The following is an 18722-nucleotide window of genomic DNA, read 5'->3' as shown; positions in this document are numbered from 1 at the left end:
ACAAGAAGCTTGAGATAGGGGTATTTAAAACCGGATATCTGAATTTTCTAATAGTTGATACCATTGTTTCGGGTATCCGGAATTTTCAGATAGTTGATATCATTATTCGAATCCGTATTTGAAACTTCAAATTCGGATATATCCAAACAGATTTCCAAGTATTAAAAGATATTTATTAATTGATAATTTCAAAATATATTTCGGATATCCGAATTATCCGAAAATTATTCAAAATGGCAAAAAAATTATTCAGAGTATCCAAAAATTATCATCCGATAATCAGATATCCGAAATTTTCTAAATTGACTATCTGAATCAGAATCCGAAAATTTAGATAACCAAAGTTTTAAGATATTTGGATTAGGATAATTCGGTTCTTGTTTCGGTTTCGAAGATGGATTTTTCTTACGCATCCCTAGCTTGACTCTTGAGATGTTAATTTTGGTAGTCATTACAGTAAACAATTAAGACCATTGTGTAGTTTTAGAAGCGTCACTACACATATTTGTATAGCAGGCTAGAAGCACTACATATGCCTCTTTGAAAAGGATAGTGACTATCCCCAACCATCACCTTTTTATTGATATACTATTTTGAGGCCCGTGTATTACACGGATAATTGATGAAAATTTTAAACTTTAACCATTAAATGAAATACAGTCAACAAAATGATCATATATTGTTAATATAATTACAATTCACATTTAAATTATATAAATTATATAACTAAGATTACACAAACATGCTACAAATAAGTAAAACATTCCTTGTACATTGCATTTGTGATTGTATTGGTCGGTATACATAGTTTATGAAAAAATCAAAATCTTTAGTCCATGTCTGCTTGTAACTCTTGATAAGGTAACATATAGGTCAATCTGCTTATAGCCTTATAACTCTTCCGTGTGACAAATAAGATTCTTCAAATACTTAACAACCCTAGATAAATGATAATGTATCTATGAAACTAACAAAAAAATATTCATGCAGATAAAATATCATGCCTTTTAATCAATTACTGTGATGTCATTTGAGATCATCGCTCATATTTATCCCAAAAAACATGATTATCCCAAAAATCAGATTACCCGAACTTTTATAATATAATCATTCTTTGAATCTTTAAAATTTATAATTGATTGATCATGATAAATTTGTTGTCATTAATATTATGTGTATGACAAATTTTTGATTGATTTTATATTTTACAATTAACAATCATATAATCAAGCAGCATGTAAAACCGAAAAGTAAAATATAACAAAAATGATTTTTTTTGATTTCATATGAATGTAATTGCCAGGAAAATGACAAAGACATACTAACCTTAAAGTCATGTTCAAATAACAGTGAGTTAACATAATATTAAAAGATTTAAAGTTGCATAAAGTGAAGGTAGTAATTCTTATTTATAATAGTTGAAAGTATCGGATTAGGAATGTTTAAATTTTGAATCCTAATCCCGTGCTATTAGTTAATATTATGGGAAGCTGTTCGAATATTTAATTAGTCGATATCAATTCGTTGTATTTGTATAAAAATTAATAAGTTAATATAATATTGAAATTATGTAAATAACTTAGGAAACGATATTCTAGGTTTCAATATCCTAAATGATTTTTGAAAAGCGAAAATAGTAGAATGGGATTGAAACAAATTTTTTGGTTTAAACTTTTGAATGTTTTTAAGTAATTTGTCTTATAATTTATAAAGCATACTAAATTAAATATATTTAAATGTATAAAATTAAAAAAAAGTATAAATCAAGTCATAAAATATATGTTTCTGACGTATTTTGGTCTGAATTATGGAAAGAAAATATTAAAAACTAAATATTGATCTTCTTATTGCTAAAACTCTTTATACTTCACAAAAAAGTCATACAAATAAATGACAGATAGTTCATATAGTAATCGTTATAATATGTATTATAATTGTAATATTCAACTTGAATGATTTAATACTAAACACCAAGATATATATATAATAGGTATTCTCCATGTTTGCAATATTTATATAAAATGTTTGGAAAAAATTAAGAAAATACAAATTTTCTGAGTTCAAATGTATATGAGAAGAATATAAATCCAAATTTGAAACCAATCTTTTATAAGAAATTATGCATTGCTGCTCGAATCCCTATTTAAAAACAATTTTGAGTTTACCATACAAATCTAAATTATTCATCAATGATGAACCTTTATTTTCTTTAATTTGCAATTACTTGTGACTTTAAAATTTTGTTTTAACAGGTCTTCAATTTCAATTTTGATAATTCCTTATTTTTTTTATTTCACAATTAATGCTAATGAATGAATCAATTAGGATTTATATTTAATAAAAATATTGAATTCATATATTGAAATAACTTAAAAGATAAGGACAATATATTAAAATAACTTAAAAGATAAGAACTACATATTGAAATGGGTTGAGAAAAAAATAAGGAGGGTTATGAGATTGATAAATTACAAGAATGGGTAGTCTTTTATTTATTAGCGTAGATAGATAGATAGATAGGTATATACACACCAAAATAAAATTTTTTATTTTGTAACCATAAGATCACTTTACAAACCCGGATTTGTTCTTTTGTACTAGATTACTATTACTAGATAATTATGTTTGCTACAAAACATGATTTCTAACTATTTTGAAAACTCGGTAATTTATAACGTATCTTAGTAACCGATTTGACATAAACGCAAAGCACATCATTTGCTAATGAGGAGCTTATCCAAAAGTTGACACTCGAATAACAATTGGACAAGGAGAAGTAGAGCAGAAAATACCCGAACTTCAAATGGGCATAACTCAGACTACAATCGGAGTTACAGTTACAGGGCCAACTACCAGCGGGCGGAAAAGCCTCGATGAGCCAGATCATGTGGCAAGCCGCCATAGGAAAATTGGTCTAGCTCTTAGATCCAAATTCCTTGATTTAAAGTCCCGATTTCACCAATCAAGAATTTTTCCCAAATTTTGCAACCTTCAAACCTTTTCATATTTAGCAGAAACGTATCTCATGAGCATAAATGAGCGTGATTTACGTCTTTATTTATAGGTTTAGTTTCAATATTTTTAAGTTAATTTGTAATTTCGAAAATTTGTCCTGCCAAATTTTAAAAATCCTTATGTAAGTGCTACTTATGTATTATGTGAGACAATGAGACATGCATTAAAACTTCAATTATATCCAAAATTTTGATATATATTATTATCTGTGTTTTATTTTTGCTTTCTGTGTCATTATCAATTTCTTTAACCATTATCTTGAGCCTATTATAAATTTCTTCAAACAATCATGTACAAAAGGTGTTTTTATCATAAAGTGGTCGGCAATACTTATTGCTTGTTTTGACTGGCACGCAAGTGTACTATATAAACACATGAAGCAAGCAACTTCTAAGCAACCAGTACAAGTGTTTTGAAACAAAAACTTTAGTTTCAACAACACATTAATCAACCAACAAAATGACTAAATTTCATGAGTGCATGAGTGAATTCTTTAAAAATGGGAAGCCATTTTTTGCTGTCATCTTTATACAATTCGGGTTCGCTGGAATGGACATATTATCAAAAGCGGCTTTAAATGAAGGCATAAGCAATTATGTATTTGTTGTTTATCGCCATGCGGTTGCCACCATTCTCATGGCTCCTTTTGCTATTATTTTCGACAGGTATGTATATATATAAGGGAAAGTTAACGTGCAAATAAAATTAACGTGCTAATTGTGAGAATCATGTAGTGTAATTATATGTACAAGTAGTGTAATTATGTAATTACATCGTAGTGTAATTACACTATACTATAATTACTCTATGTTGTATGTATAATTGCATTACTTGATTCTCATAGTTAGTATTTTAATTTTATTTGTATTTGATCCAAACAGTATATATGTATCCACTATCTATTAGTTTTATTATAAACTTGTATGAACTTGCATGTGTTATATGTTACATTTTATTTGAAACTAGGAAAATAAGGCCAAAGATGACACGCTCGGTTTTCATCAAGATTATGTTTCTCGCGCTACTAGAGTAAGTTTTGCAATAGAAAATGAAACCAATATTGTTTCCTAGACACGTATGATATGCAGTTAGATGTTTGAATGACGGGTTTATGTATATATCGTGCAGGCCGGTTATCGATCAGAACCTGTTTTTTATGGGGATGAAAGCTACAACAGCTACATTTACAGCTGCAATGACAAATATTCTTCCTGCTATAACTTTTGTCATGGCATGCATTCTCAGGTGAAAAGTCATTAACATGCACAAGTATGCATGCATGAATTATCTCAAACGAACAAACGTATCGTTTATAATCCCACTCGTAAACTTAGCTATTGATAAGGTCTCTGAAGTTGTGACGGAGCAGACTTACCTTATCACACAAAGGATAGAGAGTCTACTCCTCTGAGACCCTCGTCTCCAATTTTTTTACGCTTACAAATTTAAAGTGTAGTCATGGCCGGCTGGAGGGTGGCGCAGGTCGGACCGCCGGCCGGGGCACGCAATTTTTAGGGGCGAAAACTTTTTGTATCTATATTTTTTATATATACATTTAAAAATATAAAACTTAGAAAATATGAATTGTTCTTTACCATTTTATAATTATTAGGCCCAAACTAAAACTAAAAACTAAGTTTAAATTCTTTTTATCCATAATCCATTTAATCAAGTTTAAATTTTTTGGCCTAAACTAAAACTAAAAACTACAAAAATTATATAAAAACCCAATACAAAATAAAAGAAAAAACGGTTGATTGAAATTTCTCTTTGGTTCCTTCCTTCTTTACGAATGTTGAACAACGACCAACCTAGCCGACCTCCACTGTTGGTTCGTTGTTAACAACCAGGCTTCTCCACGGTTGACCAAGCTTGCCACCAAGGACCAAGCTATTTTTTTTTTCCAATGTTAGGAGAGTTTCAAAAATTATTGGTTAATCGTTAGTTATTATGGTATTTTTTTAATAATATATTTTTCAATGTTTATTGTTATAACATTAAGCCTCGTTTAAAAAAATTAGCTTATATATTTCTTTACTCGTTAAGGCTATGGGCCTTTTTTATTTCGGCTCAGCCGAGGTATTCAAATTCTCGGAGACGACCCTGAGTGTAGTCATTCATCTAACATAAAATGTACCTAGCAAAATATGAGAAAACAACCATAGACTAATTGTTAATAACAATGATAAGTAAACTCTTACATATTTATTTCCTGATTATTAACTAATATTAAACAAGACCTCAACCAAGTTATATATTATTACCAAATTTGGTGGCTAAGTCATCTTTTTTTATTTTGCAAAAACAGTTGACATCTAATTTTTCTTTTTAGTGGGTGTGCAACTTTAATAAAAATATAACTTGTGGAAAAGATCATTTTAAAATAAACTTATATATATTGTATTTTTTAAAACACAAAATGATCACCTTTCACTTACTTTTTTAATTGTTAATGTGTTAAAATTAGATTGGTTGTTAAATTCTTTAAGAAATCATAAGTCGGTTTCTTTTTTGCACGTAACTTAAAGTTGATAATTATTAAAAGCAAGAAAAAGTTTGTCTTATTAAAGTTGGAAACGGTTTATAATTTTATGCATACAACCACTTAAATAAAATAATATGATATGAAGATTACCTTTGTATTATTGTATAAAAGACAATCATTAGGTTTGGATATTACCATGAGAGAAAGTTGCGGTTTTCGTTCATGTAATCTGGTCAAAATTATTATTATTTCAGTCCAATAGTTTAAAATTCTGTATTGTTATTCTTTCAGACTTGAAAAGTTAAACCTGAAGGGCATACGTAGCCAGGCGAAGGTGGTTGGGACGATTACAACGGTTGCAGGAGCAATGGTGATGACACTAATGAAAGGCCCGATTATTGAGCTATTTTGGACAAAAGAAAGGACTTATCATGAGGTTGCAAACCAAGGAGTCGATCTTCGTCATTCTTTAAAGGGTGCGATTATGATCGCAGTTGGATGCTTCAGTTGGTCCGGTTTTATGGTTCTACAAGTGAGAATTGCCAACATCTTTATATTACATAATATATAATATTTAGTCGTTTTTATCATAGTTTTATATATAGTAATGATTAATATATAATTATATATTAAATAAGCTGTATAAATAACAGTCTTGTTTAAGCTCACAGGCCTACTAAAGCTCACAAAATGAAGCTGAGGCTCAAGCTCGGGCTTGGGCTCATTTACTAAACGAGCTTCGATTTATATTTGAGCTCAGACTTGAACTTGTTCAAACTTTGCCTAATTTGAGCTTTTAATGAGTTAATCTTTAGAACGACAGAAAATGGCCAACACAACACACTCATGTTTTGACTTGTACTAAAACGAATCATTTCAACCTGGCGCGTATGGCAAATGGCCAGATTACTAACTTTTTTGGGTGTACATGTAGGCAATCACACTAAAGTCTTATCCTGCTGAGCTGTCACTAACGGCTTGGATATGCGTGATGGGAACAATTGAGGGAGCAATAGTTGCACTAATAATGGAAAGGGGAAACACTGCAGTATGGGCTCTAAAATGGGATACATCACTAGTAGCAGTTCTATACACCGTAAGTAATTTCAGCCCGTTTACTTTCAAACGGGCCATAGTTTGACTAAATCCGCCCAAAGTCCATTTCTAATGCATGCAGCCTCCTAAATCGTTTTATTCAAAGATTTAAGTTATTGTGGATCAACCCGGCCCAGCCCAACAAGGCCCGGCCCCGGCCCGTTTACTTTCAAACGCATCATAATTTGAGTAAATCCGCCCAATGTCCATTGCTAATGTATACAGCCTCCTAAATCGTTTTATTCAAAGATTTGGATTATTGTAGACTAACCCGGCCCGGCCCGTTTACTTTCAAACGCCTCATAATTTGAATAAATCCGCGCAAAGTCCATTTCTAATGCATACAGCCTCCTAAGTCTTGTTATTCAAAGATTTAAATTATTGTGGATCAACCTGGCCCGGCCCGGCCCATTTACTTTCAAACGCGTCATAATTTGAGTAAATCCGCCCAAAGTCCATTGCTGATGTATACAGCCTCCCAAATCGTTTTATTCAAAGATTTAGATTATTGTAGACCAACCCGGCCCGACCCGTTTACTTTCAAACGCGTCATAATTTGAGTAAATCCGCCCAAAGTCCATTTCTAATGCATACAGCCTCCTAAATCTTTTTATTCAAAAATTTAAATTATTGTAGACCAACCCGGCCCGGCCCAACATGGCCCGGCCTGTTTCTAAAGTTATTGACTATGTGTTGTGTGTATGCAGGGCATAGTGTGTTCGGCTCTAGCATACTACATTCAAGGAATAGTAATGAAAATGAGAGGCCCCGTGTTTGTGACTGCATTTAGCCCGTTAAGCATGGTAATAGTGGCGGTGATGGGATCGATTATTCTAGCCGAGCAAATGTACCTAGGAAGGGTGATGGGAGCCATTGTGATAGTTGCAGGGTTGTATCTTGTTGTGTGGGGTAAAAGCAAGGATCAAGAAGTCGAGTCTCTTTCGGTTGATGAAGAACTTAAAGAAAATTATAATGATAAGATCATCACCATCAAAGGATCGGATGAAGCTTCTGATAATCATAACCGGTTGAATGGTTTAGCCTAATGATGTATTGAATGTTCAAAATGTTATCGGGCTTTAATAAGTGTGTTTCGGTTTTATTTATGAATTAAAGGAACCCTAAGCTGTGTTGTACTGGTTTGTGCAATCACATTTTCTGTATGCATTCTGTTTAAAAACAAATATCTAGTGCGCAATCAGAAATTTTCAATTTTCGGGTCGAATGTTTTTCGTTTACATGTTTCAAGTATTATGTTTATACCATTACCATTGCTTTATTTATGTTATGAAAATTTTTAAAATTTCATAAACTTATGTTAACAGAATTAAATTTTATTAATTGGCATGGACTTGTGTCAACTGAAAACAACATTTGTTGCTCAATGATAAGAGGATATTGGATGAATATTTATTGAGTAAAAGATCCATAAAGGATACGAACATTTGATCACCTTCTTCAATCTTGAACCCGAAAAAGATTGAAGAAGATGATCAAATGTTGTTATCCTGTTATTGGAAAACTCTCGGGCATGGGCAAAGCTTCCTTAGGGCCCGGGTCCCCCCCCCCTCCTTTGCGTAGTTGTGTAAATTGACCATTTTTTCGTCCGAAAATTTGTATACATAGTGTAAATTTACCCGTTTTTGACCGAAAATTTGAGCTCTGGCCCCTCGTTTATTGATTTTTTTAATACATTTTGAGTGTCCCCCTCCCGACGAACTCATCCAAGCTTCGCCCCTGCTCACGGGACCACACCAACACTGGACTATACAATCAAGTAAAATGCAGCTTGCTTTGTGTTGGGACGTTGAAAGAGGGGTACAGATATTAAACTACTATAGTTTTGGTGGATATATAAGATTCTTGATATGGTGACACTTTAGCTTTCAAAGTCAAACACTCAAATATATAGAATTCAAAATTCATATACAAACATGTATAGTTTCAAGATTTCTTAATTTGAAAACTAATTTGCATCTTGTGTAATTATGATTTGGGTCAGCTGAGCATGATTCGGTTCGGTTTTTAGGTGAAACCGAAACCGAAAAGTCTTTTTTTCAAATACACACCGATTGGTTTTCGGTTTTTGGTTTCGGTTCGGTTATAATCTTTTTTTTTTTTTTTGTGTAGACATTTCAAAAAAATTCCAAAAAAATGAAAATGCACATTAGATTCAAAACACAAAAATAGGCATTTGTTACGTGAAACCAAACAAATATAAATTGCAAGGGTACTAGAGTTTAAAATTCTAACAAAGTTATTAATCAAAAAACACTAAAAGTTTAGTTTCAATATTCATTCTTCATCTTATTCTTCTTCAAACCCCCCAATCTTCATCATCTTCATAATCTTCATTACCATCAATCGGTATATCCTTTTGGTGTTTTGTTTCCGGTCATAACATCTAAAAACACACATATAATTGTATTAATATTTAAGTAAAAATACAAATCGGTTCGGTTTGATTTTTTAAAAATGAAAAACCGAAACCGAAAATTCGGTTTTTCAAAAAAAACAAAAAATTAACCGTCAGTTAATGCTTCGGTTCGGTTTTTTCGGTTTGGCTTTTTCAATTAATTTAGTTATGGTTCGGTTAATTCGGTTTTCTGCTCACCCCTGTGAGTCATACTTGATGGTCGTCCTTTGACTTATAGTAACCCAAGTTGAGTTTGTATAAATTTGCATGCTTCTACTTTTTCATATTATGAACATTCAAATATTATATATATAGTATAAAAAAGAGAGAATGTTGTTGTCACATTTTGATAAACTTTTGTTATAGTATATAATAGATAGTTTTTATTTGAAAACAACTTGATTTCTGGCCCGTTGGTTGTGTGGGGATGTTCTTATGTTTAATCCGGTTTATTACCCAGGTTTGAATCTTTTCAATGGGAAAGGGTTGTTATTGTTTGTTTAAATAGCTTTTTTTGCTAAGTTTAATTTGGTAGGTCGTGTGTGTTGTGTATACCTTTTTTTTTCATTTTCTTGTTTTATATATGGTAACATAACGAACATGACGGAAACCGACCAAATTTTTTTAGACTCACCGCCTCAACGCCTAGAATCAACAGCGCCCGGGTTTTACAAAGACCGGGTTTTACCGACCGACGATACCCCCATAACACACGTAACCGAAATTGCCTGAATTCGCATTGACTTACAAACTCAATGCCCGAGACTAACAACACTTAAAAATAAAAAAGCAATAAAAGATAAATTCATAAAAGGAATAAACAATAATTCAAAAAAAACTTTTAAGAATAAACAATAATTCATAAATGACCCTTTTTTTTCCAACTTACTTTTTCTTTTTTCTTATATTTAAAAAATGAAATAGACAATAACTCATAAAAGAAATAAAAAAATCAAAAAGAAAGAAGTTATTAATATGTGACTTACTCAAACAAAGAAAACAAAAGAAATCAAAAAAGGAATAATAAAAAGAAATTAAAAAAATCAAAAGAAAAAAAAAGGTTCAAGTTACGTACATGATCATGTTTCTTTTTAAATTAATACATATCCTAAAGATAAATAATTCAAACGATAGGGTTAAAAAGTAAATGTAACTTGAAGTAAATTAGTCTGACAAACAAGACCATCTGTAAAAATATAGAAGTTATGTGTTTTTTCATACCTAGTATCATTACATGCATATATTGATGACTTCTTTCATCAATATTCACACATAAATTTCTAATCTAGCACTTTTACCTTTCTATCTATTATTCTGGTAATTATTTACTTATCTTTTTCCCTCAAATCTCTCCAAATCTCTATTGTCACTCATGTATTTTATTACTAGTCACTTGTAAATTATCATCGTCATGCAGTACACTTACATGAACTTTCATGTTAATAGAAGTGGTTTGATTATTATTTTAATTTATGCATTATACTTTCATGTTAATAGATGAAAAATTAAATTGGTTATTTGGTGATCTTTGGCGTGTATATAATGCTGTTACATTGTAATCATCATGCCTTTCACTAACTTGTGGGCGTTTTTATTGGGCCCATCTTCTTCGGACCGATCGGTAGATAGGAAATCACACTCAGGTTATCTTCTAAAAGAGAAAGATCATCATACACTAAACCAACAAACATAAAATGTTCCACCTTTAGGTAGTTATGCTGATTTTACAGTGTACTTATGATACTTTATATTTGTTGGAATGAATTAGTCAAGTATACTATACTATATGCTTATATGTTTTTGTTATAATACGAAAGATGAACTCTATCTTTCGTGGTCAGGCATTTATGAACAAGTACAACAAAATACAAATTATCAGCAGCAACAACAGCAGGGACTGCCAAATACGTCTCTAGGTAACGCTGGGATCCTAAATCAAGTTCTGCAACCTAAGTTTGTTGGGCATAACATCGTAAGCAGCTTATACCTTATGGTTATATACTTTGAGTGGCAAAACAGGCCGATTGGGTCCGGTAACGGGCTGGGTTGGGTTTGGGTCAAAATAGGTACTTTTAAAGGTTATCGATTTGATTCGGGTCAAAACGGGAATTTTATAAGGGTATCAATATGGTTCAGTTTAAAAGGGGTCATTTTAAAAAGGTATCACTGAAGTTTGGAGACCAGGATCGATAAACACAAAAACGAATTTAGATCATAAGCTCGATCTCGTAATTCTCATTTGCTCGAAAATTACAATACATAAACTCTTTTGATACAACCCACAAGCTCGGGTATATATACTAATTTATATTAGAAACCCCAACTAGACCAGAATACAAATACCATAATCATATTCAAATACTAACTCGTAAAAACAAATCTAAATAATAATTAATAAATAAATTCCTTGTTGTCCAAGTCATTCGCTCGATTTGTTCACCAAGTAATTTATTTCATGTAAACTAAGTAACGTGCACAACTTGATAAACAAGACACCAACTCATCATAGGCTCGATGAGTCAGCCCAACGGAAATTACGTTTAACAATCACTTTGGTTCAGTCAAAACATGTCATTTTAAAAAGATACAACTTTGTTTTGGGTCAAAATGGGTCATTTTAAAGGTATCGATTTGGTTTGGGTTAAAACAGATCATTTAAAAAGAAAAAAAAAAGTATCAATTTGATCTGGCCCTTTTTTAAAAAGATATCAGTTTCGTTTTTCACAAAATATTTTATGGAATATATTACAAAAGTGATTTAGGCAAGGTAATGTGACTTGCCGGTTGGTCCGACTAGATACTATATACACAACTGGTTGATTAGGTATTATTATGTCGCCTTTATTTAGGTAGGTTGTTTATACGGTCAGCAGTGAGCTAAATAAATTGTCGGCCTAAATTTAATAAGAGCATGGCAATTTTCCTTTCGTAATGTTTTTTTTTCAAAATAGAGAAATATTATACCTGAGTCACGTATAGATAAAGAAAATGACTGTTTTATATATGTACCGGTAAATAAAACATTGTTTGCTATTATTTAAATAAATTAAAGATTAATAGTCATTTGTTATTATCTGTTTGTTATTTATTTAAGACGAAATAGTCTAGCAGAGTGGGGCAGCATGACTCTCCAAATTTAAGGAGTGCGTTAGTCTAAATACAACAAAGTTGGCGACTTAAAATAATAAGGTATATTGGTTTTTAATGGTCCCAACTATTGCGTTTTGGTCACTGCTGGTCTTAGCTAGTGAATTGGCTACTGATGGTCCCAACTTTTAAAGTATTTGTTCCAAATGGTCCGCGACTAACAGAATCCTAACGCCGTTAGTTTCAGGTCGTCAGGAAAACGTTTTTGCCCGGAAAATTCAAATTTGTTGCCGGAAAACACCACCTGAACACGGCAACCACCGCCAATTGACTCATCGCTAACCAACTACCACCACTTGAGCACCATCAATCGAATCCGACGATGGTTCTAAGGTTTCCGGCGACCTCAATAATTAGGGCTTTTACTAGAAAAGGGTTCCTAAATGTCCGATATGAAGTTACCAAGATGTTTGGGACGAAAATGTTGAGTTTTCGGGAAAAAAAAATGTGAGTTTTCCGGCCAAACCGTTTTTTCCGGCAACCTGAAACTAACGACGTTAGGATTCTATTAGTCACGGACCGTTAGAAACATATTAAAAGTCGGGACCTTCAGTAGCCAATTCATTAGTTGGGACCAACAGTGACCAAAAAACAATAGTTGAGATCATTAAAAACCAATATACCAAATAATAATGTTAATTAAGGGTGTAAATTTCACATTTCACATCTATGGGGATAAATTTGTCTATAGCCAATATAGTTCAAGGACTGTATAGTAAAATAGTTTTTTTTTCAAAATTATTATCTTTTTAGTTATCAAATAACCAAGAAAAAGCAACCTTTTTTTTCAACTATTCATGAGAACCATAGTATCATGTAAACAATCTTTCAAATCAATTAGACAAATTCATAATCTTGTTAACACTAATCCAACTAACACCCAAAAACCTGATCAAAATGCAACCAAATCACCAGTTGCAGCTTCTAAAACCAGTCCTGTTTTATTCGCACGTAAACTGTTCGATGAAATGCCTCAATGGGATGTTGTATCAATAACAACTTTGATCAGCCAGTTAACCCGACAAAACCGACATGACGAATCATTCCATATCTTCTCCTGGATGCTTGAGATGGAAATCAAACCGACCGAGTACACATTAGCATCGCTCATTCACGCGTCCGTGGGTTTAAAGAATATTAATTTGGGGAAACAATTACATGGTTTCTCAATCAAGAACAGTTTGAACTCAAATGTATTTGTGGGTAGTGCTGTTTTGGATCTTTATGCTAAAATAAACACGATTGAAGAAGCCCGAATGGCGTTTGAAGATCCCCGTAACCCGAATGTGGTTTCTTACACTTCGTTATTACACGGGTATATTAAAACACAGCGATTTAACGATGCTATGGAAATATTTAATACGATGCCCGAAAAAAACGTTGTGACTTGGAACGCAATGATTGGGGGGTGCAGCCAAACAGGTCGTAACGAGGAAGCTGTGAATCTTTTTATTCAAATGTTGAGAGAAAGCGTCGTACCGACACAAAACACGTTCCCGCGTGTGTTTTCTTCTGCTGGAAACATAGCAGCGCTTAATATGGGGAAAAGTTTGCATGCTTCGGCTGTTAAAACTTTGGTTGATATCGGTGTGTATGTTGGTAACTCGTTAATTACGTTTTACGCAAAATGTGGTAGCATGGAAGATAGTTTATTGGTGTTTAATAAACTTCATGAGAAAAATATTGTTTCTTGGAACGCGATGATAAACGGGTACGCTCAAAACGGGAGGAGTAGGGAGGCGGTTGAGTTTTATCGTGTTATGCAAGAAAACGGGGTGAAACCGAACTCGGTGACCCTTCTTGGGATATTGTTTTCTTGTAACCATGAAGGTCTTGTAGACGATGTTTATGCGTTCTTTAACGAGGCTCGGGTGAAGAACCGTGGGTTGCTTGAACCGGCTCATTACGCGTGCATGGTTGACTTGTTGGCTCGGTCAGGGCAGTTCATGGAAGCCGAGAGGTTTATTCAAGATTTGCCATTCGACCCGGGGATTGGGTTTTGGAAGGCTTTGCTTGGCGGGTGTCGGATTCATATGAATAATGAGTTGGGTGAGGTTGCGGTTAAGAAGATATTGGAGTTGGACCCGAGTGATGTGTCGAGTTATGTGATGGTGTCGAATTGTTATTCGGATGGTGGGAGATGGGAGAGTGTTGCGATGTGAGGCGGGAGATGAAGGAAAAGAAGATGAAGCGGGTGCCTGGGTGCAGTTGGATTGAAGTCGGGTGTGAGGTTCGGGTGTTTGTTAATGGCGATCGGAGGTCGGGTCAGCAGGATGAGATTTATGGGGTTTTGAGGTGTTTGTTTGATCATGTAGCAGAGTGTGATTTAAGTCCAAACTTACTATGATTCGGTTGAAACGCGGTTTGACAAGTGATCGAGATGACAAGTTCGGCTCGTTAGTTTATGAACCGGTAATCTCACATGTTAAAGAGGTTGAACCTGCCTAAATGTAATTTTAATTGTTATTGCAGTAACAAAGATAAGGTTTAAAGACTACATTTTCAATTACAAAACACAATAAAAGTGTAAAATTGTTACCAGTATTTTGAGATACTCTTAATTGTAACAATCAGAATTAACAAATTCATTAGCAGTACAAAGCCATAGCACCAGCATTTACAATCAAAATAAGTGTAGTGGCATACGATAATCTCAAATTCATCAGCAATAATGCTATGCATAACCATAGATTAGCAGTGGCATACGAAATAAGTGTAGTGGCATAAGCTATCGTAATTTTGTCTCATTCCACCAATTATGAATCATTATTTTTTTTTATTAATGTTTCACTTTGTGACTAAAAGCAACTATAATCCAATACCCTAATCACGACATACTGAAGATGATTATGTTAAATTAACTATAATCCAATACCCTAATCACGACATTATGAAGATGATTATGTCTTCTTTATTATGGCTGAACTTTGTTAAATTTTACTCTTTTTAGAACGTTTTATCGGTTTATTTTTGTTTTATTATTGGTTTATTTACATTACGAGTAAAGAAGAATACGTTACATTTAAATTTAGCAATGTAATTTTTTTTTCTATTTTTTTTGGGATACTCGAAGCATAACTAACCCAACCCAGAAAACCCGAACCCGAAGAAACCGTGAGAGATTTGGGTTTGGTTTCGGGTTTAGATTTAAAACTTTGAAACCCGAAGAGCCCGACCCGAAAAACTAACCCGAAGAACACCCCTAGCAGAGTTTAATGCAACAGCCAACAAGTGACCAGCTCGGCCCTAATAACATGTAGAACAGATGAGGTTCACCAAAGTCATAAACACAGATAAGAACAGCTTCAGATTGTTATGCTGTTCAACAAAATTAGCATAATGTTTAGAGGGTTTCGCTACTTTCATAGTAAGTTGTCAAAACAATGTTCAATTCAATCATACGGTGTACAAATCTTAATTACAACCTGAAGGGGTATGCACCTGCCTTAACATCGAGCGGGGCGGGTCAACCCACAAGATATAGACAAGAGGCTTGAAATCAGGAAACATCTGCGCGTGGCGCATATCACATATGCACAAGCGCAAGCGCAAGCGAGGCGGGTTAACCCACAAAGCCAAAACCTATGCGCAAGCGCATGAAACATCTGCGCGTGGCGCATATCACATATGCACACAACACACACATTTAGTGTGAGAATAAAGAGAAGACCTTGCGCATCCCCGGGATAGGCGCATAAAGGCCGCGCGTAAGCGACACACAACAAAAGAGACAATAGTCTAATCCAAATCAGGATAAGGACAACCATGATTGTACTCATCAGGCAACCTTCCAGAAGGTATTTAAGGAATAAAGAATGTGCTGATGTTGACAGCTGCCAATGAAGGGTGGATAACTCAGCAAAGCCCATATGCCACCACGTGATGGCACATGGGTCAGGTAAAATACCTTGGTCAGAGAATAATCAATGAAAAAGCACCAAGTGTCCTAAGTACACGTGGCGCGAGGCAATAGGAGGAGGCCAAAAAGGCCCTAATTGGGTCTGAGCCCAATCATTGGAAACCCTAATACTATAAATACCACACCACCTCAACAGTGAGAGAAAGGCAAGAAAATATATGCTAAATCCTTTACTCATTTTCACATCCTGATTATCCTCTCCTACAATATCTGATTCTCACACCGGAGGGTTACCCCAAAGAGGACCCCTCTGTCCCTTTCTGTGGGGTAAGCTCACGGTGCTGTTCGTTTTGTAGGTGGAAGAACCCGTATCTCGGAAAACCATCGGTGATATAGCATACTCGTACCCGAGGAACGTTGATCGTATACAAGTAAGTCGATACACGTTTCTTCACAACCCTTACAGTGTAACATCAAACTAAAATTAGCAAAAAAAAAACAGAGAGAGAGAGAGAGGAAACCCCTTGTCAGGACCATTCAAAAAGCTTGTTGCTGATAGCCCAGGCTCATATTTCGCTCAATAAAAGCTCGAATAAAACCTTCTTAAAATCTTGATTTGAAATTACTAGAGACGAGCTGGCTCATTTTTTAACCGAGCGGAGCTTAGCTCAATCTTAAGCTCGTTTAACTTCAGCTCGAGCTCAATTAATTTCAAGCTCAAACTCAAACCCACCCCAGCTCAACTCGTAAGCAGCAGATGATGGGGTAGACATTGAACCAGCCTAAGGTATACATTCGCCAGCTGCAATATCAACAACAGCATTCCCAACAACTTTAAATGTAGATTTACTAAAGAGCGCTATTCCATCTATACCACATTAAATATCGATTGTTATTGTTAAAAGATAGACAGCAAAATTGTAACATAACCTATGCTAGGGATGAGCATTTGGAACTTGGTATCGGTACCTTCGGTACCAAATCAGTACCAAAGTTTTAAGTTTCAGGATCGGTACGGTACCAGTATTTCCCGAATTTTTACCTTCAATACCGGTACCAAGATTTGGCAATTTTCAATACCGGTATTTTCGGTACCAGTACGGTACCGATCTCATCCCTAACCTATGCAATCGATATCACCAATATACCAGTTATCAGTCCTTCATAAAATATTAGTACCGATAATATCGACAATATTAACCAATATTGAACCAATATATCACCACAATATCTTAGACAATATCATCAATATAAAGTAAACATACTCAAGTTTCCATTCAAATATTCAATACAAACACATAACATCATAACACCAAACCCTAAGCCCTCTCACCCCTAATCCTCCTAGCAAGCTGCATATCCTTCGGCATAATCATAACCCTCTTCACGTGAATCGCACACAAATTCGTATCCTCAAACAACCCCACCAAGTACGCCTCCGCCGCCTCCTGGAGCGCCACAACCGCCGAGCTCTGGAACCGCAAATCCGTCTTAAAATCCTGCACGATTTCCCTCATGAGCCGCTGAAACGGAAGCTTACGAACCAACAGCTCAGTGCTCTTCTGGTACTTCCTGATCTCCCTCAACGCCACAGTTCCTGGCCTGAATCGGTGCTGGCTTTTTCACTCCGCCAGTTGCGGGAGCCGATTTTCGGGCAGCTTTTGTTGCTAATTGCTTCCTTGGGGCCTTGCCGCCGGTGGATTTACGAGCGGTTTGCTTAGTACGAGCCATTTGGGGGTTGATTTGATTGGTATTGTGTGAGGTGTGATTTGGGGGTTTAGGGTTTTGAGGGTTTATTTATAATTGGGAATTCGCGGGAATGTTTTGAAAATTTGAATAAAATGAAAATGGGTTTTTTGAATTTTGGGTAGCGGGTAAAGAATGTACACGCTGGTGATCCGTGTGGTTTAGTGTTGATTCTGTGCCGTTGGATGATCATATCTCACTTTTTATTTTTTCAGTTTTGTATTCTCTTTTTTATTTTGTTTTTCATTACATTTTAAAAATTAACAAATATTATAAAAACGTAAGCATACAAATCCATGATATATATATATATATATTAAAAAACCAAATAGTAGTTATCTTAAAATAAACATTATTCATGAAATAGCATTAGAAATAAACCAATTAATCCTTTATACATGTGTAAGGTTTTTCCATGATAATTAAGTAGCTTTCAAATAAGGCACCTCTTTATAGCGAACATTCATTTTCAAAATTAATTCAATTCATTTTCAAGTTTGATTTCAATATCCTTTTCATTTTCGTAACTAATTTTTAACATGTATTATTTTCTTTTATAAAATTTAAAATATTCTTAAATTCCGAATATGCAGTTAGACCATGCTTATTTTAGTTTACGTTTTAGTATGATCATCTGTCGTAATAGGATTCCGTCCTTGGTGGCGTTGGAGTTGCAGTAACTTTATCAATAACATCATGTCTAATAACCACATCATCCGCTATTGGGATCAATAACATCATGTCTAGTTAGCTCAAACCTAGGATTATCCAAATAATGAACCATATTATCTGTTCTGCTTGTTATACAATCACAATAGCCTTATCCTCTCTTGCCATCAACTTATCCACCAAATGACTGGTGACGACTCTTCTGGCGTTAGCTGGCTGGCAGTCCAGGGTGTCGGTATTAAACGAAACTACTCGTATTAACGGGATATATACATATTATTTTGGCCAAA

At 34.2% G+C, this 18722-nt stretch overlaps 1 protein-coding gene and 2 pseudogenes across 2 annotated transcripts in view; all 3 read left to right on the top strand.

Annotated features, from left to right (window-relative positions):
- The window catches only part of LOC143626810 (proline--tRNA ligase, cytoplasmic-like), a 265181-nt pseudogene that overhangs the window by 49874 nt on the left and 196585 nt on the right, over positions 1-18722 (top strand). The gene's annotated exons all lie outside the window — the stretch shown is intronic.
- On the top strand, positions 3460-7855 carry LOC143626898 (WAT1-related protein At2g37460-like). Its single transcript, XM_077096835.1, has 6 exons — positions 3460-3680; positions 3982-4044; positions 4144-4260; positions 5792-6032; positions 6435-6596; positions 7303-7855. Exons 1-6 carry the CDS (start codon positions 3475-3477, stop codon positions 7639-7641), a joined length of 1128 nt encoding a protein of 375 aa, XP_076952950.1. The 5' UTR covers positions 3460-3474; the 3' UTR covers positions 7642-7855.
- On the top strand, positions 12934-14505 carry LOC143626842 (pentatricopeptide repeat-containing protein At5g42450, mitochondrial pseudogene; annotated as a pseudogene).

This window comes from Bidens hawaiensis, unplaced genomic scaffold, assembly GCF_021521415.1.
Source record: "Bidens hawaiensis isolate Kalapana, Puna unplaced genomic scaffold, B.hawaiensis_p1.1 tig00004525_1, whole genome shotgun sequence".
Classification (NCBI taxonomy): Eukaryota; Viridiplantae; Streptophyta; class Magnoliopsida; order Asterales; family Asteraceae; genus Bidens; species Bidens hawaiensis.
This window is presented reverse-complemented; position numbering and strand designations above follow the sequence as displayed.

Coding starts and splice junctions, on each gene's coding strand:
- LOC143626898 (XM_077096835.1), top strand. CDS start 3,475: ATGACTAAATTTCATGAGTGCATGAGTGAATTCTTTAAAAATGGGAAG. Junction 4,045..4,143: donor ATGTTTCTCGCGCTACTAGA/GTAAGTTTTGCA, acceptor TATATCGTGCAG/GCCGGTTATCGATCAGAACC. Junction 6,597..7,302: donor TAGTAGCAGTTCTATACACC/GTAAGTAATTTC, acceptor GTGTGTATGCAG/GGCATAGTGTGTTCGGCTCT.